This window comes from Rhinolophus sinicus, chromosome 1 (genome assembly GCF_057876585.1).
Source record: "Rhinolophus sinicus isolate RSI-liver-muscle chromosome 1, RSI-T2T, whole genome shotgun sequence".
Taxonomy (NCBI): domain Eukaryota; kingdom Metazoa; phylum Chordata; class Mammalia; order Chiroptera; family Rhinolophidae; genus Rhinolophus; species Rhinolophus sinicus.
The window spans coordinates 119041861-119069831 of NC_142501.1; the positions used below are offsets into that span (position 1 = coordinate 119041861).

At 36.8% G+C, this 27971-nt stretch overlaps 1 protein-coding gene across 1 annotated transcript; it reads right to left on the reverse strand.

Moving 5' to 3' along the window:
* Nucleotides 1-261: 261 nt before the first annotated feature.
* Nucleotides 262-27659, reverse strand: HACD1 (3-hydroxyacyl-CoA dehydratase 1). The gene is made up of 7 exons (XM_074324825.2): nucleotides 27297-27659; nucleotides 18857-18974; nucleotides 18648-18666; nucleotides 18483-18571; nucleotides 15358-15479; nucleotides 10604-10782; nucleotides 262-7946 (listed from the first exon to the last, which is right to left on the reverse strand). Exons 1-7 carry the CDS (start codon nucleotides 27551-27553, stop codon nucleotides 7864-7866), a joined length of 867 nt encoding a protein of 288 aa, XP_074180926.1. The 5' UTR covers nucleotides 27554-27659; the 3' UTR covers nucleotides 262-7863.
* Between the last annotated feature and the right edge of the window lie 312 nt (nucleotides 27660-27971).

A 27971-nucleotide genomic window follows, 5' to 3' on the forward strand; every position in this document is an offset into this window, starting at 1 on the left:
TGTCTTTTTAAGCAGATATAAAATCGGGAAAGATTGCCGGATTTTGTACATAAAAATTTAAATAGGACAAAAGCCATCATAAACAAAGCTAAATATAAGCACTCAATGGAAAGAAACAGGTATGACAAAGCACGCATATATGTGAGTGCAACTTACATATGCAGCTACAAATCAATAAAAAGAGACTAACAATCCCACAGAATAGTGGGTAAACAATGTGAAAGAGCAACTCACAGAAAAAATACAAATAACCAACAAACATAAGACAATATGTTCAATTTTAATAATCAGACAAATACAAATTGGAAAACATTAAAAGATTTACAACATTTAGTGTAAGAATATAAGAAAACAGATGTTTCCACACCTTGCTATCAGGATTAAATTCACATAGTTTTATGGAACACAATTTAGCAGTATCTACCAAAATTTAAAATGGGTGTCCCCTTTCACCTGATAATTTTACACCTAAAAATCTCTCTTACAGGTATACATCTGTACTGTACAAAGGGATAATGTACTCGTACCTGTTACCAACCTCTCTGAAACTGGTCCTTCACTGGTAAAATATTTATTATAACAATGTATACTTCATTTGGATGTTAATTTTAAATGAGAATTAGCACATGGCCTGATACATAATAACTTTCAATAAATATTACCTACTGATGTTACTATTATTATTATCACTTCATTATGACATGGTTATTTTCATGCACCTATAAATTGTAAACCAAAACATCCATCCACAGAGAAATACATAACATGCACAAATACGTACATACATGAATCTCCAAGACATTGTGTAAGGCAAATCATATACATATGTATAGATTACTTCCATTTATTTAACTGTGTGTGTGTGTGTGTGTGTGTGTGTGTGTGTGTGTGTGTGTGTGAAGGGAAAGAGAAAGATGTTTTATAAAGGTCTGAAGATACCACGCTGTTATTAATGCTTGAAGTAATGGAACAAAGGGAACAAGTGAAGAAAAACTTACATTTTTTTACTCTGAGTCATTCTACATTGTTTGATTTTGACCTTTCTAAACAGCCAAAAATGTTGCAATGATCCTTCTAAAACCACTGAACTTGCCTCAGCTGGACCATCTGACCTCAGTCCATTCTAGACAATTTGTTCATCTAGTTTTTCGGATAGAAACAACAGAAGATCACAAAATATAACCTATATTTTGCACACCATTTAGGATGACAGAGATATATATCTTATTTTTTAAAATAAGGATATAAGATGAGCTTGAGTTTTGTGAAAAATCATCTTATTGCTAACAATGGCAGATTAATGAGGCAGTTGCAAACAAAATTATTTCATCGCATTCTGATTAAGGAATTCTTCATTTGAGAAACCTATAAAACATTTAAATTATTTGATTAATACCACCCATAGAAATTATTAATACTATGCTGACACGGGGACTTATCTAAAAAGATCATACCCTTCCATCCCCAACACTCCTGCAGTGGATCTAAGCTCCTCTCTTCCTTTACCGCACGCATTGCCAGGGGGCTAGAGAGCCAGGCTGGCTGGAGAGTATCTCACCACAGCTTCTGCTATATTTGAAACACTCCCCATCAAAAGACACGATCATCACGATGCAACATATGTCCCAAAGGAGACTAATGTATAGGTAGCTCCTTTGTACTGTTCTACTACTAAACGAAACCATAGCCTTCTACTTGGAATTCAAGATAAGAAAAATAGTTCAATATAAGCAATCTTACAAAATGATAAAAGTAAAAATATATATAGGAAAAGAAAATTATTCCAAAACAATTCTCTAAAAATTCTACCCAAGAAATAAGTGGGTTGGGTATGACTTGACAAATTTCACCTGGTACAATAGAGTTGTCATAAAACCATTAAAAGCAAAAATTAATACCATTTATTGAGTACTTATATTTGCCAAGCTCTGTGCTACATAGTTATAGATGTTACCTACTTGCAACTCAGACAACTTCTTACCACATCGTACAGATGAGGACTCTGAAGTTTAAGAAAGTTAAGTATTTCTTCCAAAATCTAGCACCGGTCTAACTCCCAGACTCCAGTTCATAACCATTACACGTGTCACCATTCCACCACTGAATGCAGCGGACAAGACAGAATTTTAAAATATCTGTCATCAGAGTCGAATAAGAATAAGAATAAGAACAAGAACAAGAATAAGATGCTAAGGCACTGTTTATAATTTTAGTTTTGTATTTGTCAATAAATAAATCCATACACTCTTTACTGCTAAACAAATATTTATAGCTTTAATATATTTCATTCCCTACAAAGTAGAGTTGGTACTAAAATAGCTCAGCCTTAATTCCGAACATTTTTGAATAAATGTGGTAATGATTTCTTTTTTTCTCTTAATGTTTACCCAATCAACAAAAACCATATTTTTAAGTAAGAAAACTCAATGAGTGTTTACAAAATATATATGTATCTAAGGTTAATTCACAGAAAATATTTTTAAAGTACTTTTTCAAAAATAATCTGAGTATGTTTACATAAAGCAGTTAACCCCACAAGCATAATAATTAATTAGGAATTTTCCAGGGCCAAAAATGCTTCCTAACTATGAACATATATAACCTACAAAATAACCAACATTTTCATAATATAATTTTTAAAAGCCTTTCTGCTATTCATGCTCATACCTTAATTTTCATAAAAATACATAAAATACTTTGAATGCTACAAATTCAGTTTCTATATAAATTATCTCATATATGTTGATTTTGGAATTGGAACAAAAACATAACACCAGATTTTGGAGCAAATGCTCATACATACAAGTGACAAACTTGTAGCTTTGAAAAAAAATTAATATTTGATGCTCAAAAATCTACACCCTCCCAGCTGAAAACTTTAAAAGTCATTTTTTAATTCTTGAGTATACTTAATGTAAATTAATCTTTCAATTCCTCAGTTCTTAAAATTAATTTCTGTTGTAAAGGTTTTAATAAAGTTCAGTTAAAGTTCAACTCAATAAAATAGCTTCTGAACATATTAATTTAGCCACAAATCTATTTTAGTCAACTTACAGTTCAATTAGAAATCATTCAGGCAAATTATAATTATGTTCTGTCATGCAGATTTCTCAAAAACATGAGCATATATGTTTTCCACAATCTTGAATATATTCCTAAGATATGTGTGTTTTATTTACAAAAAAATAAAGACTAGAGGTTCTGTTCAATTATAATACTATGAAAGATTTTTGAACACAGTTTCTAACTGTAATGATGTCCATTTATTTCATGTGATTAAATTCAGTACAAGAAAAACCTATTAGCCTGTATTTTACTACCGTTATCTGTTTAATGCTCTATGTTACTTAGGTAAATGGACAGATCAATTGTATGGCTATAAAATAATGCCTGCTTTAAAAACACATACAAAATGACTTCCTACTTCCTACTATGTAAATACAAAGTTTTTCATTTTTATAAACTTAAAACTATGGTGTTCCTTTTCATTGGAAATAATAAAGAATGATGTAGGAATGTTGATTTTTTCCCATTCTGTAAGTACATTGAATATGGCATTTGTAAGAAGTCATCTCCCTCTGCCTCCGGTATTTCTCTACTGCAGTTTTTCTCAGAGGATGGTGGGACAACTAAAGAATCTGCCTCAGAACCGCTTAGCACCTTGCTAAAAATGCAGTCCCACAGCCATTGATGCAAAATCTATAAAGGAGGGACTCTGGGGTCCTAAGGTGACGCTTACGAAGCTGTGGTCTGAAAACCATTTTGCTCCAGTCATTATCCTCACAGTAAAACCACAAAGTGTTAAATGGATTTAAGAATAATTTTTAATTTTCAAATGGTGCAAATTGCTTTTAAAAATATAGGGGTAAGGTACTATCATAAAATCAAGAAAAAAATGTGTGTTTACAGCAATCTCAAGCTTGTATTATATATCATTTTAGTAAGGTGGAATACCACGGTAAGAGTATATAATAATGTAGAACAGAATGCTGTAGTTAAAATTTTTAAACCAAAATCAAAGTATATTAATTACTTACACAGTTTTACAGGATACTGGCATAAAAGCCAATGTAAAGGTTAATAATATGCCTAGAAATTGCATGTGTAAAATAATTTAAATTTTAAGCACTTAAAAAGACATCAGTCTTCATGTATCAGAGCATAGGAATATTAATCAGGTAAAAACAAAAAACAACAAAAAACACCTATTCCTTATATCAAAGGGAAACTCCAATGAATTAGACCGAACACCTCCTATTAGCCAAATAACTATGTGTTACTCTGTAAGCAAAATATTAAAAAACAAAAATCCTAAAACAACAAAGTTAGTATCACCAGTAAATGGAATAAATCAATATTCCTATCCAAGAGTGAATAAATTAAATCTAATGAGGAAACATCAAACAAACCCAAATTGAGGGACTTTTGACAACATACTTTTGAAAATGTCAGTCATGAAACATGAAGAAAACCCAAGGAACTACTCCAAACTGAAAGAGATGACAACTAAATGTAATGTCTGAACCTGGATTGGATCTGGACGCAGAACATGCACGTTCATAACATCATGCTGATGAGATTTGAATAAAGTCTGTGATTTCAAGGTATTCTATCAACATTAACTTCCTGATTTTGATCATTGTAGTATGGCTGTGTCAGAGAATGGCTTGTTCTTAGGAAATAAACACTGAAGTAATTAGGGGTTAATGTTTTCAACTTCTGTCAAATGGTTCACAAAATACTATAACTATATATGGAGAGAAAACGACAGCAAATGGAACAAAATGTTAATGTGGAATTCATGTGAAGGCTTTTTAGATTTTTGCTAATTTTCTGTAAGTTTAAAATTATTTGAAATCAAAAGAGACAAAAATATTTTTAAAAGCTATAACAGGGACACTAAAAAATACATTAAAAATGTAGAATACATTTTTAAGCTTCATATCTAGAAGACCTTGTTATGTCTATTTAAGATGTTTTGTAAATGTAGCCTAGAAATATGAAATTGAATTTTCAATTCTACTTAATGCTTTCATACTAGAAATTACAAAAACTATGTTGCTCTTATTTTTATTCTATCAATTATATGTATACTCCAGATCTATATGCATGTTAAAGGAAAATACTCCTATTTTACACCTCCATTTTTAAATTTTGCTTTTTAGAGTTTATTTTTCCTTAAACATTACCTTAATGATTTATTTTATCAGTTTCATATCAATAATTGTTTTTAGTTTGAAAATTTTAAACCAGAATGTTATCTATTTAGTGGTGCTCTGATACACTTCACTTACCCATACGAGTATATAAGTAACAAAGAACCGTGCCACATCAGATTACCAATGCAATATACTTTGTTAAAGCACAGATAACTATTTTGCAATGGGATTTCCTAACCAATTTAACCTAGTAACTGTGTCAAAGGTTTAAGGTGGAGAGAGGTCTGACAGGAGGAAGACAGTAATTCCTTAAAACAGTACTTGGCATACAGTAGGCACAAAATAAATATTTGTGGCAGGAAAAAGGGATTATATAATTCTGTATCACTTGCAATATATCTTCAGGAAACAATGGACAGTGGCATAATAGTCAGATGCTTAAATATCTAAAGATGAAAAAAAAATGCTTCTGAGAATCTACAGATGTCAAGCAAGAAAAGCTTTTGGTGAAAATGTCTCTTTTATACTTATTTTGGCATGCTAAATTTTTAAGCTATACCTATCAGGGATGTTGGTATATTAGTATCAAATTAAGGCCATGAAAAGTAAAAGATGCATATTGTATATATTGCATAGTATATCAAACAACAAAGCTATAAAAAACTTAAAACCAGAATTTGAAGGAATGTCACCAAATCCACTGAAAGTTGCTAGTATAAAAATTTCTTGCTGTATGTTTTGCAAAAGCTAAAGCCTACAGCATTGAATTCAAGCTCTGTTTGATTCAAACCCTGACTCATCTAGTGAAAGTATGGTGACTTAAGGAAAAATCCAAAGATACAGTCACAGGAAACAAGTGCACCTTCAAATATTTTATCTTTTTAAAACAAAAGTACCGTTTAAGCACTTTATTTTCACACAAAGAACGGTTCAGAATTAGCTGCAATGGGAGATACTGAAGATAAACTAAACCTAACATCGTGAGTATATTAATATAGGTCACTGAATAGTTTGATGCATTTTCATTTTTATTAAAGGCAATCACAATCCCTACTTCAAGATGTTCCACAACTTGGGGGTTGGGGGGGGGGAGGAAGAGCACTACAGCTGCTTGAAGAAAATACAAGTTGAATTAATTCAAATTTTAGGAAAAGGATTTGAAATGTTTTCCAAAACACAGGCATCTAACAAGATAAATATGTGAACTTTTTATAACATGTTACCAAAGATAAAAATTCCCTGCAAATGTCTTCCATGTAAAAATTCAAGATGAAAACAGATCAAGCAAGCCACGTAAGCAAAGAATGAACATCAGCATTTTAAGAATTAGTAACCAAATACATACTGCTCATTAAAACATTCAGCTGCAGAGGAAATATTAAAAACGTAATGTAATAAAAGAGATAGCACCTTTTAAAAGTCAAGTTATCTAAAATAAAAGTTTGCAAACTGATGCTCTGAACTACAAATCTCCCCATGAAATAATTTGAAAAATTCTGAAGGTAATTTTCTGTGTCAATGTATATACAAATAATACAGAACATTTGGAGCCTAAATTACATCTGCATATCTATAGTAGGCAAAAGTTCCTTTTCTTTTAAAGTTACGCATATAGTCCTCTCTCTAAACTGGGTCAGTAAAGCAATGTACTTTAACATAAGAGGAACAATTTAAAGGACCTACTTAAGAATTTGAGCAGCATTCAAGTTCATCTTTCAATGTGTCTTTCTATCAAACACGTAGACAGGAACTTTATTATAAGACTTTTGCTATTCAATGGAATTTAGACTCAAATGAGTCTGTTTCAGATCATACCCTCAAAACTTCTCGTTGCCTAAGTGCCACAAAGGGTTATCATAACATGCTTTTTGTGAGATGATTCCATGGTAGAGAGCAGTCTTTCTTTGCCAGAATTCTGACTATAACATTAGGACCAGACCCAATGGTACTATTTTTTCTAAGGGAGGCAAAAGCATATACTTACGCTATTTCTAATCCCTTAAAATCCTTACAGTTGAAAAGGTTGTCCTTGAGTGGTTAATTAGTATGAATTTTCTTAGTGGTATACAATTAATTTCAATAGCCTAGATATATATTCAAAGAATATTTTTCAATTGTGACATCTCCTTGAATATTTTTTAATACGGCTACTTTATCTGTACCAAAAGCCATACCATAGTAAATTATATCCATGCTTCCAAAAATTTTTATGAATCAAAAATGTTGCTTTATAACTTGAAAGAAATCAATCTTGGGTTCAAGAAATAGCAATGTGTTATTAACGAGTTATAATTCTGTATTTACTTTCATTTATAAATATTACTGGCAGATATCATAATGGTAAATCATTTAACTAATTTCTAAATATTGACTTAAAAAGCTTTGAGCATATGCTGCAAAAAAAATTAGTAAAACTAAAAAAGAAAAAAAAACTAACGAAAGGCTTTTTTGCAGGTAACATACTGATTAGTCTCTTAATGATTAACACCTACACAGGAGTTGATAAATAGTTGCATAGTTCTTGGAGAAAATAGACCTGGCAGAATGTGAAGACAAATATTAGCAAATACCACGTGTCTCAAGTTATTTTTGAAGAAATAATACAATCTGTAATATTTCATGAAGTTGTTTATTCTTGTTATTAAAACTTGGACTCAAGTAATCCTGGTTATTCTGGAAAAAGCACCTTGTTTGTAGGGATCATCTAATCATCCTTTTCTACAATCACCTCTCCATGAAGCACCTTTCTTCTTTGACGTAACATGTGAAAATAGAGTTGTGGAAACACTGAATTGAAAAAAGAAAACACAGAAAGATAGGCTATTGTTGGAAATTATATACACTTGAAACCTCTTAAACATGGCAAACTTTGAGAGCCAGTACCTCAGATACCACTGCTTCCCCCAATATTACAGAGCTCAGTGTAACAGTTCCAATGGAGGCCCACATACCACCTGCCAAAACATTTTAAGGCCATAAGCTGTGGGGGGTTTTGAGCAAACTTGAATACACTGATTATTATAGCTTCACAATGACCTGGGAGGTCATATTTGAATTTAGTACCCCATAATACTTTGGGATACTGTGCCAGACATTCCAGCACACGGAAAGCTGCCTACCTGGTCCACTTCTCTCCGTTTTACTGGCTGTCCTGTACCATGAGGGGGTCTCATGAATATATGTGTGGATATCCCAGCCCACACAACCTATACCCGCATCTATAACCCACACAAACAGATGCCCCTAGATACCCTTTCATTTCAGGGCTGTACACGGGTGACATGGTCACCCCTCAGGAGAACAGATTGGGGAAGAGTCCTATAAAGACTAGATGTACACTCAGTGCCATTTGGGTGGCAAATTCCATGGTCCTAGGTTTCCAGAGTGTGATCTAAAAGAGGGGGAGTCCTGTGTGGAGGGGTGACTAGTGGAGGGCCAGACAGAGCCCAGAGCAAAAGCGCCTCTTGCCTGGATAGAAAGGAAGTCTGTTATACACATACACATAAATGTACATGCATGAGGTCAGTCAGAGAAATGGTCATCTGCCCTGTCAAATTCGGAAAATTATTTTGAGCCACTTTGAACCAGTGCTTTAAATTACAGTGCAAAAGTTGGTAGATGAAAAAAAAAGGTGATAAACAAATTAACACCAGCTATAAACAATACAAATGTAAAAACATGGCCAAAAATGATGAACAGAATAACCAAACCAATGAAGCTAATGACAAAACAAGCTTTGAATATCTTGCTTAGGCAACTTAGGATAACTGTTTTTAGAACTTAGCTCAAATGGAGCAAAAATGCACAACAGATTTTTTTGTTTGTTTTTAATTATTTCTCATCTTGATAAATGTAACCATCATATTATATCTAAGGGGCTAAACATATTCAGGTCATACATACTTAAAGCTAATTGACCAATGATTTCAAATGCTTCTATAACATTCTGAGTAGTTTAGTAGAAGTATGAGCTTGAGTTCAAATCCTGACCTTATTTACTAGCTGGGCGATTTTTAAGCCATTCACTTAACATCTCTAATCGGTGGTATCCTCATGGATAAATGAAAATACTACTTCTTTTGAATACCAAAATAAGTACTCAAAAAAGTACTTTTAATTAGCAAAGTATTTAAGAAGGAAAGCAAAATTAGCGGTTATTGCTACTAATATTAATAATCAAGTGGCAAACAGCCCTCTGGCTGACTGATCTCCCAGCAAGTGGGCCTCTCAGGTAAGCGTCAGCATCGGAAACTGAGAAGCTGCTCCGGGCCGAGGGCAGAGCCTACATCTCCCAGGACACCTAAAAACACGCACCCAAAAGTTACTGGTTTGCTGGTTTCATACTGCGATTTGTTGGGCCCTGGGTTTCTGTGGAGATGTGTCAGTGGTCATGAAGAAGAGGGAAACCCACTATCTGAAACTGCAAGTATGATATGGCAGACGGTAAAGCCAGGTCTGGCTCTGCTCAGGTGTGTTCGCTAAGTGTTGGGAAAAGCAGGGGTATAAATGAGAATTATAGGTACACCACTCCTTAAGCCTCCTGAACTGGCTCTGGTGGATAATACGAGAGTCCAGCTGAAATGGTACAAGAAGAGAGGAATAAAAACACTACCTGACCATCAAGTCAATTTTGACTTTGGAAAAGCTTAGCAGTTAGAGGCCTCAAGGGACTGGCCCAGTTTTATGCTCTTCCCCTTTAAATGAAATATGTCATATTGTGTCAATGTAGATTTTAGAGTCTATAAACTTTTTTCTTTTCCCGTTTCCCTCCACTGACATCAGTCCCTAATCCTATTGAGAAGGGTAACAGCCTTGCTTTTCCTTCCTATTTCCTGCTAGTGACTATAAAACATTTGACCTAAAAATACAGCACTATTGTTTAAATGAAGCGAGTAAAGCCTCACTAATTCATTGCAACTATTGGAAAGTGATGAGAAATTAGTGAAGAGGCTGAATTGTTCAAAATAGTTTAAGAAAAGCAGCTTCATTATTTTCTAGTGCACAGAACAACACACATAAGACTAAAACGTACTCCTAGATGATTTTTCCAAGTATACACTTAATGAATAGATAGAAATCACCTGAAATTTTCTTGGATAAAATGTTTCTATTCAGATACATAATTCTAAATGCTTGCAAATAGTTCACTGATGTATGCTTTATCTTTTCTTTAAAAATAAATCATACTAAGCTTAAAGTAATTTTGGAAGGCAATCATTTGTGCATTAATTTACTTACCTTTTTTCTCAAAGCTAGAAAAACATTTTTGACTCGTTCGCTCTTCAATTATTTTAAATTATGAATACATGTGGAACTGAACAGAGGTTTCAATGTACTTGTACGCCATTATTTCTCCTTGCTTATGAGCTAGCGATTATGACATCTTTCCAAAAACTGTCCCAGCGTACGCTAAATCAAAGTATTAATAAATAATACATACTTACATGGTATATATGAGGCCATGGTTATAAGAAGAAAATAATAGTAGTCAAAAGAGAAATTGTATTTATTAGGAAGTCTTATTGAAAACATTCCCGTTTTCTTCACATATGGTAAGGCAGCATATATCGTGAGAAGTTCACCAGCAACTCCGACAGGATATAAGATGATAAAAAAATTGTATCTGGAGAAAGGAAAACACAGAATTATTTTTCTAGAACAAGTATCTGATTTTATATCATGGTTCTTTTGCTACTACTATATTTCGACTTAAAAATCCTCTTTCCTATACATAATTACAATAACCTCACATAAAAGGTTAATTTTTTCTAGTTTAATCATTTATTTATTAATTTATCATCCTTTTTTCCCACAGCAGTTTCCACCTAACTGCCAAGATCATAATAAAATAAGAACTCAACTTACTTTACAGTATTGTAATAATTGTACAATTTTTAAAACATATATGCAGTTTATTATTTCAAAGTATGTAAGTATTGTATTGTAAAGCATATGTAAGTACTGTAAGGTATGGTAAAGGTAACTTCTTTAACACCTGAATCATAACTGATTATTTTCCCCTGCAGATAGTCATTTACTGTTCAAATGCTATGCTTTCAAAGACCCATTATGATTCTAATTTTATATCTAAATCTTGAAATTACCAAAATAGTTCTTTGGAGGCATTTAGAAAACCCTATGTGGCTACTAACTAAAAGAGAATTACTATTTCAGAAAACAACACTACCTAAAGCATCATAACTCCTAATGAAGAGATTGTCTGAAACTGCTTTCATATCAAAACAAGACAAGTTTCCTGAATTATCACATTTAAAAAATCATTTAGCTTGCTTAAAATATCACTGAGACAGTTCTATTCAAAATCCAAAATCGCAATTTGTCCACCATTTGGATTGTGGCAAGTTCTCTGACACGGAGCAGGCTAGGCATCACGCATGCCACCGTCTGCCAGTGTCTACTGGTCTCCAGCAGCAGGAGCTCCGAGGACCCAAGGAAATGACCCTTGTCCATTAAAAAAAAAAAAAAAAAAAAAAAAAAATTCCTCGAAGTCAGTCACTATGTGACAGAAAATTAAGGTAAAAATTTTGGTGGAAAAGATCCATATTTTGCTTAACCATTTTGTTGCCATTAAGAAATATTTATAAAGTCAAATTTGTCAATATGGCAGAAGAAGCTTGGAGACAACTTAAAAATCACTGTACTCCTATATGCCAAGAATATACAATGATAAGAGATGGTGGAGGGGGACAGATTTGCCAAATTAGATTAACTGACAAAGAAAGAAAAAGGATTCGTTTCACTGTCCTGTTTATCCCCTCCTTTTCTTCAGTATATCACCTGCTTTCTTACCAGTCTTGTGTAATGATCTGTATATCATTTAAATCAATCTTTTCCTATGTCAATTTAAAATCAAATAACTGAACCTATTATATTCCCTTTTCACATAAAACATTCAAACTTATTTAAGGTTTGTTTTTTTTAACTTTGTGAATCTCAGCTATGGGGGGAGATAATATTGTTCTTTAATAGAAAAAAAAATCATTCCTAGAATAAACTAGTTTAAAGCTTTAAAGGCAGTGATTATTTTTAATAAATGGGAAGAAATTATATAACTGATTTGACTTCATTTGCATTTTTAAAAGACTTCAGTATCTATTCAGAAAAAGATATAATGCTTCATTAAAGATTCCTAATTGTCACCTAAACTTTTTTGAAGGGAACACATTTTTTAAATTAAAAAGGAAATCAATATGAAAACATAACAATATACAATTATTTACTCAGTGGACTATTCTAGGAACACTTCTAACACATAAATAGAATCAAATTATATTCTATCGTCACAGTAGGCAAGCTATTTATAAATAAAAAGTGATTTCTAAAGTGAAGTTTTATTTGAGAACAATAGCTTCAAAATCTGAACTAAGCACAAATATGATTTTAGGCTATTTCTTAATGTGGTTGGCAAATATACAGAGATGGTTGGGCTCTTTAAGATTTTTGACACAAAAATATAATTATTCATGGTAATGATGAACTGATATGATATATTATGCTAACATATTCATCTCAAAGTTGAAAGATTTTATACTACCTTGTTTAACATTAAGGCAATTGACAAAGGATTTCAAAACAGCAAATTTAAACATGCAGTGGCAGAGTGGTGAACTTTTCCAGAAATTCAAGATATGCAAATGCATTCCAAAAGGCAGACAGACAAAGCATTAAAGACCATTATCTTCTGCAAACAAATTAGATGAATACAGCAAATGAAAAGAGGCATATCATGAATTAGTACTTTAAAAGCATTGGGGGTCTGGAAAACTCACTGAGGTCATGCAAAATGGCACTAGACTTAGAGTCCAGCTAACCTTCCAAACCGCCAATCTTGTGAAAGCCCCAATTGCTAAAAGTGAGTAAGTTTTCAAGTACAATAGGAATAAAATGAATCCAATACGTATAAATGGTAGGGCAACCTTCTTAAGACAAGAGTATGCTTAAGCTGAAATTATAATTTTAAAGCATTTTATTAAGATACAAAATGGCAAGCCACAAAAAAAAGGAGCTAGAAAATATAAAAAAGTCTGAAAAAAATATGTAACATCTGCTCAAAGAATTCAAACTTCAAAAAGAATAAAACATCTTTTGCTTTACAAATTGTTTTAGGGTAGATACGTGAAGTCTGACAATTAAGTTCGTGAATTTGTTGCACTGATGTTGCTAACCTTTTTTAATATCAGAGGGATTATTCATTGTGAATTTGTACCCACTGGACAATTAACCAGGTTTACTATTTGGAAGTACTGAAAAGGGTGCGTGAAAAAGTTAAACGACCTGAACTTTTCGCCAACAATTCATGGCTCTTGCATCACAATGCACCAGCTCACGTCACTGTCTGTGAGGGAGTTTTTAGCCAGTAAACAAATAAGTGTATTGGAACACCCTCCCCACTCACCTGATCTGGCCCCCAACGACTTCTTTCATTACCCGGAGATAAAGGAAATATTGAAAGGAAGACATTTTTATGACATTCAGGACATCAAGGGTAATACGACAACAGTTCTGACGGCCATTCCAGAAAAAGAGTTCTAAAATTGCTTTGAAGGGTGGACTAGGCACAGGTGTTGGTGCATAGCTTCCAAAGGGGAGCACTTCGAAGGTGACCATAGTGATATTCGGCAATGAGGTATGTAGCACTTTTCCTAGGATGAGTTTGCGAACTTTATTATCAGACCTCATACTGAGAATCTTTGAAATATAAAATTTTTCCCCATTCTAAAAATTACTATTTCAAATAAGTGTGACTTTTAAAAATGTCTGTCTCTGCGACTTAAAACACAAAAATGTTGGGCCGGCCCAGTGGCTCAGGTGGTTAGAGCTCCATGCTCCTAACTCCAAAGGCTGCCGGTTCGATTCCCACATGGGCCAGTGGGCTCTCAACCAGAAGGTTGCCAGTTCAATTCCTTGAGTCCCGCAAGGGATGGTGGGCTCTGCCCCCCGCAACTAAGATTGAACATGGCACCTTGAGCTGAGCTGCCTCCAGGATGGCTCAGTTTGTTGGTTGGAGCGCAGGCTCTCAATCACAAGGTTGCCAGTTCGATTCCTCGACTCCCGCAAGGGATGGTGGGCTGCGCCCCCTGCAACTAAAATTGAACATGGCACCTTGAGCTGAGCTGCCGCTGAGCTCCTGGATGGCTCGGTTGGAGTGCATCCTCTCAACCACAAGGTTGCCGGTTCGACTCCCGCAAGGGATGGTGGGCTGCACCCCCTGCAACGGCAACTGGACCTGGAGCTGAGCTGCACCCTCCACAACTAAGACTGAAAGAACAACAACTTGAAGCTGAACAGAACCCCCCACAACTAAGATTGAAAGGACAACTTGACTTGGAAAAAAGTCCTGGAAGTGTGTACACACTGTTCCCCAATAAAGTCCTGTTCCCCTTCCCCAATAAAATCTTTAAAAAGAAAGGAAAAAAAAAAACACAAAAAAGTTGACATTGGATATATATGTATATAGGTGTATCAAAAATTGTGGCTATACTAGATGGAATATTGAAATAATTTAAACCAGACAAAATGCCATATTTTGGGCACAGAGTTTAATATAATTCGAAAAATAAGTATTTTGCTTTCAAAAAAAAAATGAATGGCCAATTCAAAAGTTATTTAAGTATTTGAGGATAATAATATAATTTGTCTTGTATTAATTTCACTCACAATATATACCGTTTCCCCGAAAATAAGACCTAGCTGGACAATCAGCTCTAATGCATCTTTTGGAGCAAAAATTAATATAAGACCCAGTCTTATATAAGACCCGGTATTATATTATATTATATTATTATTGTATTATATAAGACCCAGTCTTATTTTACTATAAGACCGGGTATAACACAATATAATATAACATAATATAATACTGGGTCTAATATAATACAATATAATATAAGACCAGGTCTTATATGATAGTAAAATAAGACCAGGTCTTATATTAATTTTTGCTCCAAAAGACTCATTAGAGCTGATCGTGCGGCTAGGTCTTATTTTTGGGGAAACATGGTATTACTGAGTCCTCTCTGATTATTAAATTAAGCCTTTACAATGCAAGTTATAACACTGACAATACCAAAAAACAACAGCACCCTGGCAGCACAAATTTTAATTCTCTGGTGTTAGCTCAGCAACAAAAATACACATGCACAGGACTGTGAGAAACTAAGCTGCAAGACATCGCCACCTGGCCCATTTAATGAAGTATGGCAAGTGGTCGAGAAGACTGAATGTGTAGAAGGAATAGCGAGTGATCTCGGTCACAGTCCACGCAACCAGAAAAAGCACCACACTCTCCTCATTCTGGATCTGCAGAATGACAGAGAAATCCACAGTGTCGTTTAACCTTGAACTTCTTCCTCCAGGAAGGTATTTTATCTTAATTATTTACGATGTGTCTTTTGTTATAATGGAATGATAGTGTTAGACAGATGCAATCGAGAAAATTTAACACAGTCGCTACATAATTCATTACAAACACACAACTTCAATATGTCCTAAGCAGATGAATGGCCAAATTTCTACTGGTTTCTCTCTCTCTCACCCTTTACCCCAGTAACTCAACCATCCCAGGACAACATCACCCCCTCAAAACCAGTGTGGGAACAACCTGACCTTGTGGCTTTCTATTAGACATTAAATCAGACCCATTCTACTGTAGCACTAACTCCTGAATCTGTCCACTTGTTTTGGGCCCTGCTACCGTGTTTCCCCGAAAGTAAGATATAGCTCTAATGGGTCTTTTGGAGCAAAAATTAATATAAGACCCAGTATTATATATTATATTATATTATATTATATTATATTATATTATATTATATTATATTATATTATATTATATTATATTATGACCCGGTCTTATATTATAATAAAATAAGACCGGATCTTACATTTATTTTTGCTCCAAAAGACGCATTAGAGCTGATTGTCTGGCTAGGTCTTATTTTTCGGGGAAACACGGTACCACCAATTTAATCCAGGACCTTATTGTCTCTCAACCAGACTATTGTCACAGCCTCCAAAAAAGTCCATCCACTCTTTATTATCTTCATTGGATGGAAGTTCTCTCTTAAATGCAAAACAAAGATGTAAACAAAAATTGGAAGCAACTAGTCCTGTGATTTGAAAAATGACATTGGTTCCCCACCGCTTAACAGGAGAAAAGAATACAATCCTCCCACCTGAGCATGACGATGATACTCAAGGTTCTTTGCAATTCAAGCTCAGAAGTCTCTCTAACTTGATGGATAATCACTCAACCCACCCCCACCACCCCACCATCCCCTCTCTCTCTGGTGACACTAAACTTTGTGTTATTTTCAGAATATCTTCTGCACGTTTGCATCTTAACACAGGCAACACATCCCTCTACCTAGAATGCTACTCCTTATTCCTTCCTATACAAAACCCTTTCTCAACTCTTCTTTTAAGATCCAGCTAAAATATCACACCCTCTGGGAAACTTTTCCCAAACCCCTCCTCTCACCCTGAGCAGTTATTTGCTCACCTCCCTTGTTCTCACAGTCCTTTGTTCATATCTGTGACACTTGCCTATTTGTATAAAAATGTGTCCGCCTAACTCTTGTGTATCTATCAGTGCTCAAGGTACACATCCCTTCCTCGGGGAGCCTTCCTTCAGTCCCTAGGTTGGGATAAGTTCCCTGGTATGTATATTGCAGGGCCTACGGATCTCTTGTTTCAAGGCACTAACACTAATATAATGAAACAATTATTTTTGCAACTACTTGTTTAGCATTTCTCCCAATTATAGGCTCCACAAGGCAGGAACCATATTTGTATTATGAATAGCCAGATCTCAGCACAGCGCCGGGCACAGAATAGATGCACAATTAGTATGTGTTGAATGATTCAACATCTGTATGACTGCCCCTCACTTCTCAGCAGCCAGTACACACGACAGCTGGGACTGCCTGGCTCATTTTTGTAAACCCAGAAATTATACACAGTGTCCGGTGTATAGAATGCACCCAATAAATGTTGGTTGAATTAATTAGAGAGTGATGGAAAGGTGCCAGTGGGAAGCCATTGTTGAAGAAAATTAAATAGTAATATTACTGCAGAGATCCTCTGGAGGATGAAAAAGAGCAGATGGATCTTTTTTCTCTTGGGGACTAGCCACCCTTCAGCTTCTCTTTAACTTCTTTTCTCCAGTTAATGTTGGCCACCCTGTCTTGTCTTTCTGCTTCCACAGTCTTCAGGCTCTTTGTGGTTCTGGCCCAGCTGTTATATTCACTCCTGGTCTGGAACAGTCTCCCTTTCAGTCTGTTAATACTGGGGTCCTGCTTTTAAACTGCAAGGCTCTCTGACTATCTGCCTGAATAAAAATGTCTGCCTGTACGGGTGACATGTGCTCACTGCTAGCTGTATGGCCGTCACCAGTTAGGGACCGGTTAGGGGCCGGGTGGATTGAGTAAGTTGAGTGAAAGATACCAGTCAACAGGGCTGAAGTACAGAGCAATACAAGGTAGGTCAGCGATCTGTACCCCCACACACACAGGAGGCCGGCGAGTCTCGCAGGCAATGGAAGAGAGGTTAGGTATCATTCCAAGCAAAGGAGACAAGAAAGGCATCTGAGGAATGGAAAGGAGGCCAGAGATCTGTCCTCAAGTAGACAGGAGACTCCAGAGGCTGTCAAGAAGGTCAGAAGGGCCCATCTGGGAAATGTTTCTGTCATGGGTTTAAAAGGCCCCATGCCTTGATATAGTAAGCATGGTGTTTGTTTGTCTAAAAGGGTTTAAGCCAGTAATTAGTCAGGTCTGCCTCAATAAATAATATGCTTATTTTTCCTAAGTTCCTTAACTCTTCTAACTTTCAGTCTTCGCCATTTGTTCAGATCTCCAGAACTACATTTATCTCTGTGTGTGTGTGTGTGTGTGTGTGTGTGTGTGTGTGTGTGTGTGTGTGTCTGTGGCTATAACACTCAATACTAAACGAGGAGAAAGAAACTGTTTACACTGACAACTTCCATTACAGAATCAAAGAGATACACGTAAACTTCAATAGAAAATTTTCTTTTTAACTATTTGACAGAATATGAATATTAATTTCAAAAACTGCAGAACATCAGAGGAGAATCTGTTATGAATACAAAATGCCAATATTTGGTTTTGCTAGTTTTAAAATGATTCTACTAATTCACCAAGTCAGTGGGCAATCCCACGTGAATCCAAACCCAACCATTTTTGTCCAACGATTCTGCTTCCTGAAATATACCAATGTTAATATTTCAGATTCCTTTTATAAAAACGCTGCCCTGCAGGCTCAAGTAGAGAACATGTTCATGTCACTTACTGGTTTTATACTGTGAGTAATGAACCACACCATAAAGATTCTTGAACTCACTTGGACCCCAGCCACAAGCACAGAAGTAGGTACAATTCCTTAAAGAGAAAAACAAGTCAGCCATTGTCCTCAAGGCAATTAGTACCAAAAATAAGAATTAAATCCAAAACTCACCAATTAAACAGTGGACTATCTGTAAGCAAATGAGAAAAAGAAAATCACAAGGCTGTAGTGTACAACATAAAATTAATCCCTGTCGACATCCGTTTTAAACAAATCCACAGGTGGTATGTAATCAGAAAAATACGATTAATTTTGGCTCAACAAATAAATGTTCCAATAAATATTACAATGATAGAAAAACGGCATCATTGAAAACTTACCTCAAGCATGGCAAATGTCTGGAAAAATTTAAGTGTCTTCTGAATACTTTTATATAAACCTTTGTGTGTTCCTTTCTCCATATAAAAACGTACCATGGCAATAGCGAGAACCAACCACCTAGAGAAAAATAAAAGTATTTTATAAAGTTCTATCAAAATAATTACCACTGACTTCCTGAAAAGAAATGCCATAATTTATACAGTGATAACATGTATGTTTTATTATGTTCTCAGTTCATTATTCTATTTATTAACACCCCACAGGAAGGAAAGACAAACATTATTTTTACATTGACTCTACAAGGGGATAAATGGAACATACAAGTATTAGAAATCAACTACATACAAATGTAGTTTGTATTTTCAGTTTCAGCAGATTAACTGAACGACTGAAAATATCAGGCTTATTACCAAAAATGAAGTTATATTATAAAGCATCAAACAATTATATAAAGAGTTCTTAAGGTAAAAAGCTGTGTGTGTATAAATATGTACTTTATTCAAATACATAGTATATAATTACATGTAATTATAATTAAAAATCTTTAATAAGAATCCATTAATATTTTTATAATTTTCATTAAAAACAATTGCTGTGCCACAGAGGGGATACATATAAGTCAGGCATGTCCCTGCTTTCAAAATTTTTTATAAAGAGAAATACCTTTCCCTTTTCAATTTATATTTGCACATTAAATATAGATTCTATACTGTGAATCAACAGAACTTAAAACAAACTACACTTGGGAAGAACAGCTTTCTCATCCTACTATACAACCTCCTAGAGTTACTGACGAAAGGTATTTTTTTTTTCTGTTTTCCCTCACAATTACAAAAGCATAACTTTTTTTAAAAAAAAGTTGCAACATCTGTAACTTTTAAAAAATCTTTAATAATATACCATGGAAGTGAATAGCTACCCCAGGCTTTTAAATCAGTGGTCTCCAAAGTGTCTAGATAAAAGGATTTATGAATTAGAAAATTATTATACAGGTTTAACTTTTTAATTAAAGAACAGTCATAAAATGGACAAATGGCTGAAAGACTCGTGGAAAGAAAACTACTGATTGAAGAAGATGACAACGCAAGCTATACAGAACAGTAAGAAAATGGCACAAGGACACTTCTGCTCCTCAGCACGCAATGAGGTGAAAACCATGAGTTTTTTTATGAGACGACAAGGTCAGGTAAATGTCTAAAACTATCACAAAGACTTTTGAAATGTAGGAACATGAATGATAATAACAACAATACTTTCAGAGTGCTTTCAACGTTCCACACACTATTTTAAATACACACTTAACATATTAATATTCCATCCTCACAATAACCCTCTGAAGTAGCGACTACTATTACCCCATTTTGCTGCTGTGGAAATAGGCAGCAACGGTGACAAAACCACTTACCTGGGACCTAAACTCACCACTGAGCTCAGAGTACTGGTCTGGCTCTAAGTATACACTGTGCCTTGGAACATTCTAGTGATTCATGTATTTAAAGTATAGGGAAAATTTAAAAGTTATATGGAGAGTTGTGCTCAAATGTTTTAACTGGTAGGAGTGTGATATCAAAAAAGTTTGAAGACCACTATTTTATAAGAGACAATCAACATGCAGAGACCTCAAGTGACTTATCCTAAGTCTCAGAGTCAGTTAACGGTCGAGTTGTAAATAGAACCCTTGAGGTCTCCAAACCCCGGTGCTGTTTCCTTTCCACTACACCACGGCTTTACTGAATTCAACTGAAGGTGTCACCCCATATGACAGTCGCACTGAGGTCTGTGTTGGGCTAACCTGAGACCGCTAATTTGGACGGTGTTGTAGGAACCTTCTAAGTTTAAAATGTTATAATTTCATTATCTTCAATCCCAGGTCCCCATACTACAAAACAAACAGTTTAATAAGATGTTTTAATGCACATTTTCCATACACTTGTCTTTTTTTTTAAGGCAAATCCAAAATCAGGTTTTTACAGAAGAGTAATTTGAGAGGGAAGTATTAACCTACCAAAAAATTCCTCAAAGGATTTATTTTAACAGCAATTTTATAAAAACAGCATTATATAAAACTCCACACATTGTTAACTTCATAACAAATTTTCCCGTTGCTCCATAGGTGGCAGTGTTGTGCCAACTAGTATAGTATTATGATAATACCGATCACTAACCTGTTGGAAATAAAAGAAATTAACTCTCTGGGATTAGAAAAGACCATGAAACCATCTATGCTAACCTCTCTGTTTTTCAGTAAATGTTTCCCCGAAAATAAGACCTAACCGGAAAATAAGCCCTAGCATGTTTTTCAGGATGACATCCCCTGAACATAAGCCCTAATGTGTCTTTTGGAGCAAACCTTAATATAAGACCCGGTCTTATTTTCAGGGAAACACAGTAATCTGAACCAATCAGCACTCACTGCCTAAGCCCACCATTACAAGGCATGACAATCAGTCTCTCATAAGGGCCCTACATTTACCTAACTTTAGACTTCCTACATCCATCGGTTTAGTAATTGTAACAAAACCAAAAGTAATTCCAAAAACAACTAGAACTTCTACAACTAGGAATTCTTTTCTGGAAAAGTTCTTGTGTTTTCGTTTTTGTTTTTTTAAAATATGCAGAGCTATTGATTACCATTATGAGCCCAAATAGATACATTCAGTCCTTGATAAAATACTCTCCTTGGAAAATATAAATTTGTGTTCCGTATTTAGAAGGTTTCTTGCTCACTTGCTTGCTTACTGCAATTGTTTATTCATTCACCTTCAGGTTCAACCTGTATGGCTAAGCCAGATAGTGTGCTAGATGCTGGGGAATTAGAGATAAATAGGAGATAGTTCTTGTCTCAAGGAACGCAATTAGTACAAGGAAACACTTAGGGAACACAGGGCCTTCTCATCTGCAATGACCCTGAAAAACGTTATGGGAAGAGGGACTGTCTCCTCGTGCTTCTCTCCCCTGAGATTTCTTGGAAACCACCTCCTGCTCCTTGAAGAAGTTGGTTATCTACATCTATATCCTCTTTTTATTAATTAAAATTTTTTATTACAAACAACTTTAAACATATACAAAGATACAGAAAATGGTATAACGTGCCCGTTGCCCACCTTCGATCATTATTTTACGCACAATCTTGTTTCATCCAAACCTCTATTCACTTCTCTCCCCACCGGCTCCACCCTTCATTATTTTGAATCAACTCATACAGCCTATGATTCATAAATGCTTATTATGCATCTCTAAAAGGATTATTTTTAATAAACAACCATAATACCACTATCCCATTTTAAAAAACTAACAATAACTTCTTAAATCAGAAAACAGGATACAAATTTCCTCAACTGTCTCATGTTTTTCAAATCATGATGGAAATAAAAATTATGCCTTGTAATTAGTTGCTATGTCTTTTATGATTTTTAATCTACAGCTTTCCCCTCACTCCCTCCCTCCATCCATTCATCTCTTCTTCCCTGTGTTCTCTTGCAATTTGTATACTGAAGACACTGAGTGGTTTGTCCTGCAGAGTTACTCGCAGTCTGGGTTTTGCTAATCAGATACAAACATGTCATTTATTATGTTCTTCTGTCCCCTGTAATTCCTGTAAATTGATAGTTCAATTCCAGGCTAATTCATAGACTGTGTTGTGTACTTCTCTAGGGAGCGCAGTCATTGATGATTATTGCCCAGATCCATTATTTCAGCAGTTATTGAAAAATGATATTCTAATTTTATCATTTCTTCTTTATGGTTTGATGGTCCTTTCTAATCCCAGTGAGTTCATTTCTTTTATTTTGAACAGGTTAGTGATTGGTACCTCCTTTAAAGTAACCATTTGGAGGCTTGTACGAGTAATGGTCTTTCACATTCATTATCATCTGTACTTTCCGATATTGTTCACTGATACCCCTAAATTTCCTCCCCTAGGCTACACTGAAACTTTTGTTTAGCAGCCAATGCATGTTTCAACTTACTGCACATAGACACTCAAGCCAATAGAGTTAAGCTGAAAGGTTCATAAAAAACAAACAAACAGATAAACAGGACTTTACTAAGACCATCTGTTCTTTGAGAGACATTGTGAAGAAAATGAAGAGCCAAACCACAACTTGGAGAAAATACTGAGAAGTCATATATCTGGTAAAGGACTTGTATCCAGACTACATGAAAAGATCTCTCAAAACTTCATAACAGAAAACCAAACCAAAACGGGCAAACAATTTGAACGGATACTATACCAAAGATATACAATTGGTAAGCAGCCACATGAAAAGATGCTCAGTGTCATTAGTCACTAGGGAAATGGAAATAAAAATCACAGTGAGATAACACAACATACCTATTAGAATGTCTAAAATTACAACTGACCATCCCAAGCGTTGGTGAGAACGTACAGCAACTGGCGCTCTCATTAATTGCCCATGGAAATGGAAAATGGCACAGCCACTTGGGAAATGGTTTAACAATTTCTTAGGAAGTCAAGACTGTGACTACCATATGATCCAGCCATTCCACTCGCAGGTATTGACCCCAGAAAAATGAAAACCTGCGTCCATACGAAGACCTGTACATGCACGTTCATAGCTTTATTGGTCATAGACAAAAACTAGAAAGAACCCCAATGTCCAGCAACAGATGAATGAATAAACAAGTTGTGTGAGACCAATACACGGGTCGGTCCTCCTCAGGAATAAAGCATACGTTTATAACTTAACATTTTGGAAAACATGCTTGCACCTTGGGTTTGGTGCTCTAATAATTCACACTATGCGTACTGTGAAAATATCTGAGTTACTCTTTCTGTAAGAAGTGTGGTTTTAAATTAACCACTAGGAGTACGAATTATCATTTTTAAACATCCGCTGTGTGTCAGGCATCCTGCGGAACACTTCCTATCCATGATCTCTTTATTCTTTGTAATAAGCTAGCAGAGTTGTGCTGTTCCAATTTTACAGATGACAAAACGCAGGGTCATAGAGGTTAAGTAACGTATCTGAGGTTATCCAGCTCAACAGGAGTGAAACTTAACCTTTAATCAACACCTTCCTGTACTGTTTACAGATTAAATCCTAACACGTTAGCAAGGCATTTAAAGCCTTTGCAGTGGCCCAAGCTGCCCCTCCATCTTCATTTCCCACCCTACACTAAGCCCACTTGTTGTTGCCTCAACAGCATGTCTAGTAATATCACACCTCTGTACCCCAACTCATGCTGTTTTCCCATCTATGTCTATGAAATCCTACAAAGTTCAGTTGAAATGCAGTGGTCTCCCCCACAAAGCTTTCTCTGATTCTCCCTTCCTGTCTAGCCTGACATCTCTGTAGAGACTAATTTCATCTGTCTCTTAGAGCAATACATAAATGCCTCAAGTTACACTTCTTCAAGGACAGGGCCTAAAATATTAATCTCACGTCTCTTACTTGAGCTAAGACAACGCATGTAACATATACAGTCTCAAAAGTATTTGTTGAAAAGAAAAAGAGGACAAAAAAAATGAAATGAAGCACCTATTTATGAACAAATACCAAACGAATCTTTTAAATGTGTGATTCTACTTCTGGGAATTCATCCTAAATAACAAGTTCAACAGAAATAAAAGCAAAATGTCATTGGGGCATAATTTAATCTGTTCTTGTACATTAACTCTCCACTTTTATGTAAACATGAAAGATTATAATTATGAAAACTATATAGAAATATTTGATAGAATAGTAAGTGAAAATAGAATACATAATAGAGCAGATGATAGACCTATAATGCTTTAGTATATGTATTCATTCACAATAAATACATATTGAATGCTTCACAGAGCTTATACTCTATTGGGGGGATGACAGACAAAAAGCAACAAGTTAGTACAATACATTGTACAATTATATGCCAATAAGTGGGACAGAGGAAAGCAGGCAAGGGAGAAACGGAGTGTTCAAATGGGGTTGTTATTTTAATGAAGACAGCCAGAGAAGGCCTTCCTGAGAATGGAGATTTGAATAAAACCCTGAAGGTTAGATATTCATATGGAAGATAATAAGGAAAAATGAAAGGCTGTGCTAAGCTTATAGAATTAGGCAAGTTCTTTTTTACATTTATGTAAAACATTTATTTCTTAAATATTATTTTATTGTTTTCCAAACTATTACCAAAAAAACACACCAATAAACACTTCCAAGTTCTGCTAAGAGAAAAACTAAAGAAGCAAGTTCAATGAGCAAACAAAAAACCCCTCAGCTAAGCCTCTGCTATCCACCCCATTAAATGTAGACATTTGTGTCCCACTTCCGACACCAAAACTTCTCCAACCTTGTTTGCCATTATTCCCCAACCTTACAATTAAATCGAGAGAATATACCTAACTTTCTTACATCCCATGCCTATTTCCAGAATTTATCTCACTTGAAATATCTACTTTCTACATGTGCAAATCCTATTCCTTCTTCAAATCTCAACATCTCTAGAAAACCTCCAAAGAGTTACTTATGTGGATTATAGTTACCCTTGCCTATAAAAAGAGATGAAAATGACAAGGGACTCAGACAAGCAGTAAATTGCTGGGGGGTAGGTAGGAAGGATAGGAATAAAGTATGAGAACACAACGGAGAGAACATTTAATTCTGCTTCAGGTTGGGTAAGAGACCTAGAAAACTTCAAAGAGGGTGGCCTGCTTAGGAGTCATGGGAAGAATATGGAAGATATTATAGGAGTGAACAGCCTGAGCAAAGATGGAGAGAGTCATGAAAATAAAAATGCATGGTGCTTTGAGGGCATCATGAGTTAGAGGAGTTTTCAAATGGAATACAACTGGAAAGGGGAGTCAGAGAGCACACTGCAAACAGCCTTGAATGACAGACAGCCTACATCCCTTCAATTGAGGGGAACGGGGGGTCACTGAAAGCTAAAAACTAGAGTTATGCATTGACTTTCTTTTTTTTTTTTTTAAGGTAACTTGGCCTTCAGAAAGGAGGGTGGACTGGAAAGGGAAGGCACAGACCAGTTAAGAAATGGCAGGTGTTCCAAAAATGTTTATTAACTGGATGAGACTATTACAGAGGCGAGAGAATTCTTTCAGCCCCCACTATATCTAAAGGTAGCAGGGCCTAATAGGTGCTCAATTGTCCTCCAGTTGCTTTGAATATATTCGTTTTCTCTTTCAAGATTATAAGATTTAGCAAAGCGGAAAGGTGAAAAAGAAACAGCTCTGGAGTCACTGTCTGGGCTGAAGTCCAAATCTGACACTTGCTAGTTGTTTGATCTTGAGCAAGTTATCTAACCTCTTTGCTCGTCAGTTTCCTAATCTATCAAATATAATATCATGTACCCCTCACAGGATTGGAGAGGACTAAAAATGAGATGGTACACCTAAAGTGGTACATGATAAGACCTCAATAAATTATTGTATTTCTTATGAGCTGTATTTGGTATTCAGGATTATACACATAGTAGGTACTCAGTACTGTGCCAAATGATTTGTTAAAGTTTTGTCAATCACATTTTTCTATCAACTTTCTATAAAAGTTTCTTACACTTTCCCCGACATTTGTATAGGTTAGTAAGATTCATTCGACAATGAAAATAACTTATTTTTAAAGGTAATGCAATTTAGAAACGAAGAGCATGTTCTTTAACAGGTTTTGAAAAGCAGTCGACACATAAGTCACTTTGACAGCTCTTTGAAGAGCGATAGTCATTGTGTAACCTTAACGTGTAAGTCAAACTCAAAGCCAAAAATAAAAGTACAGAATATCAGTAATGGAACATGGGGACATAAAGATGCTAGACGCGAATACCACGCTTCAATAAGGTATTTTAAAAAAAACAAAAACTGTCCCGAGCATGAAGCTCTACGGAGTACTATTGCTTAAAAAAAAAAAAAGGAAAGAAAAGAACTCGTGGTGACATTAACGATGAAGAAAACTGCCCAGCGATCCGCTGCACGAGGAAATGCACACTAGGGGCCGGGGGCCGGGGAAGCGGATTTGGGCCACCCGTCCGGCCGCTCCGGGCTCCGGGGTGACTGGACGTAGGTGTTTCTTCAGCAGCAGCAGCGGAGGCGCCTGGGTCTGTCCCGCCGAAGCCGCCTCCCCCGTGGGTCGGCCCCGCATTCCAGCCCGGGTCTATACTTAACCTCCGGCCCGCGCCCCGCGGCCGCCGCGCCACGCCGTGCACCGTATTAGGCAATGCCCGGCGAGCAGGGCCCGTCCCCCCGCCCCGCTCCATTCAACCCGGCGGCGGCGGCGCCCGCGCCCCTCCCCCACGGCCGCCCTCCGCGCCCCCCGCGCGGCGACCACTCCGCCGCGCGGCCCCGTACGTACCCCCGCGCGCTCCACCCGCGCGCCCCCAGAGCCCGGCGCGCCCCGCCGCCCAGCGGGTGTCCCAGGCTCGGAATATCGGGGGACAGCAGCGAGCCAAGGGCCTGAGGGAGCGCAGCGCCCTTCGGGGAGCACCTACCCCGCGGTCATAGCGATGTTGTAGAAGGTGAGCCAGGCGGTGGCCACCAAACCGAGGCGCCTTCTCTTGCCAGTGGCCTCCCTCTCCTCGCCGGCCTCCGAGGAGCCGCCGTTGCTGCCGTCCTCCTCGCTGGACGCCATGGTGGCCGCGCAGCCGGGGGAGGTGGCCGTGAGGGGAAGGGGATTGGGAGGGGGGCCCGCCGAGCTCGCAGCTGAAGCGCCGCCGCCCGCTGCCGCCGCCTCGGTCAGGCGCCCCATGTGCCGCGCGCAGGGGGCTCGGCGCCGCCAGCCCGGCAGCCCGCGGGGGGAGGAGCGGGCGCCCCCAGCCGCCGCCCCGCGGCCCCGCCCCCGGCCCTCGGGAGCGCGCGCGGCGCGGGGAACCCGATGCCCAGGCCAGCGCGCGGGAGCTCGGGGTCCCGCGAGGCCCAGGTATGGTTTCAAGGCGCTCACCGAAAACCTATCCGCCTTGCTGGCTGGGGGAACCTCCACTCAGAAAGACGCCCCAGACGTCATGTGTCCTGGCGACGTGCGCCTGGCTAGCTCATTCAAGTCCGGACACACGGAACACACCTGGACTTAGCGTGGCCCTGCCCCGCCCAGCCTTTCATAAGGTAGTTTCTGGATGAGGAGACAGGTAGTGGGATCTTCCTGCCAAAGATTTATTCTTAAGAACTTC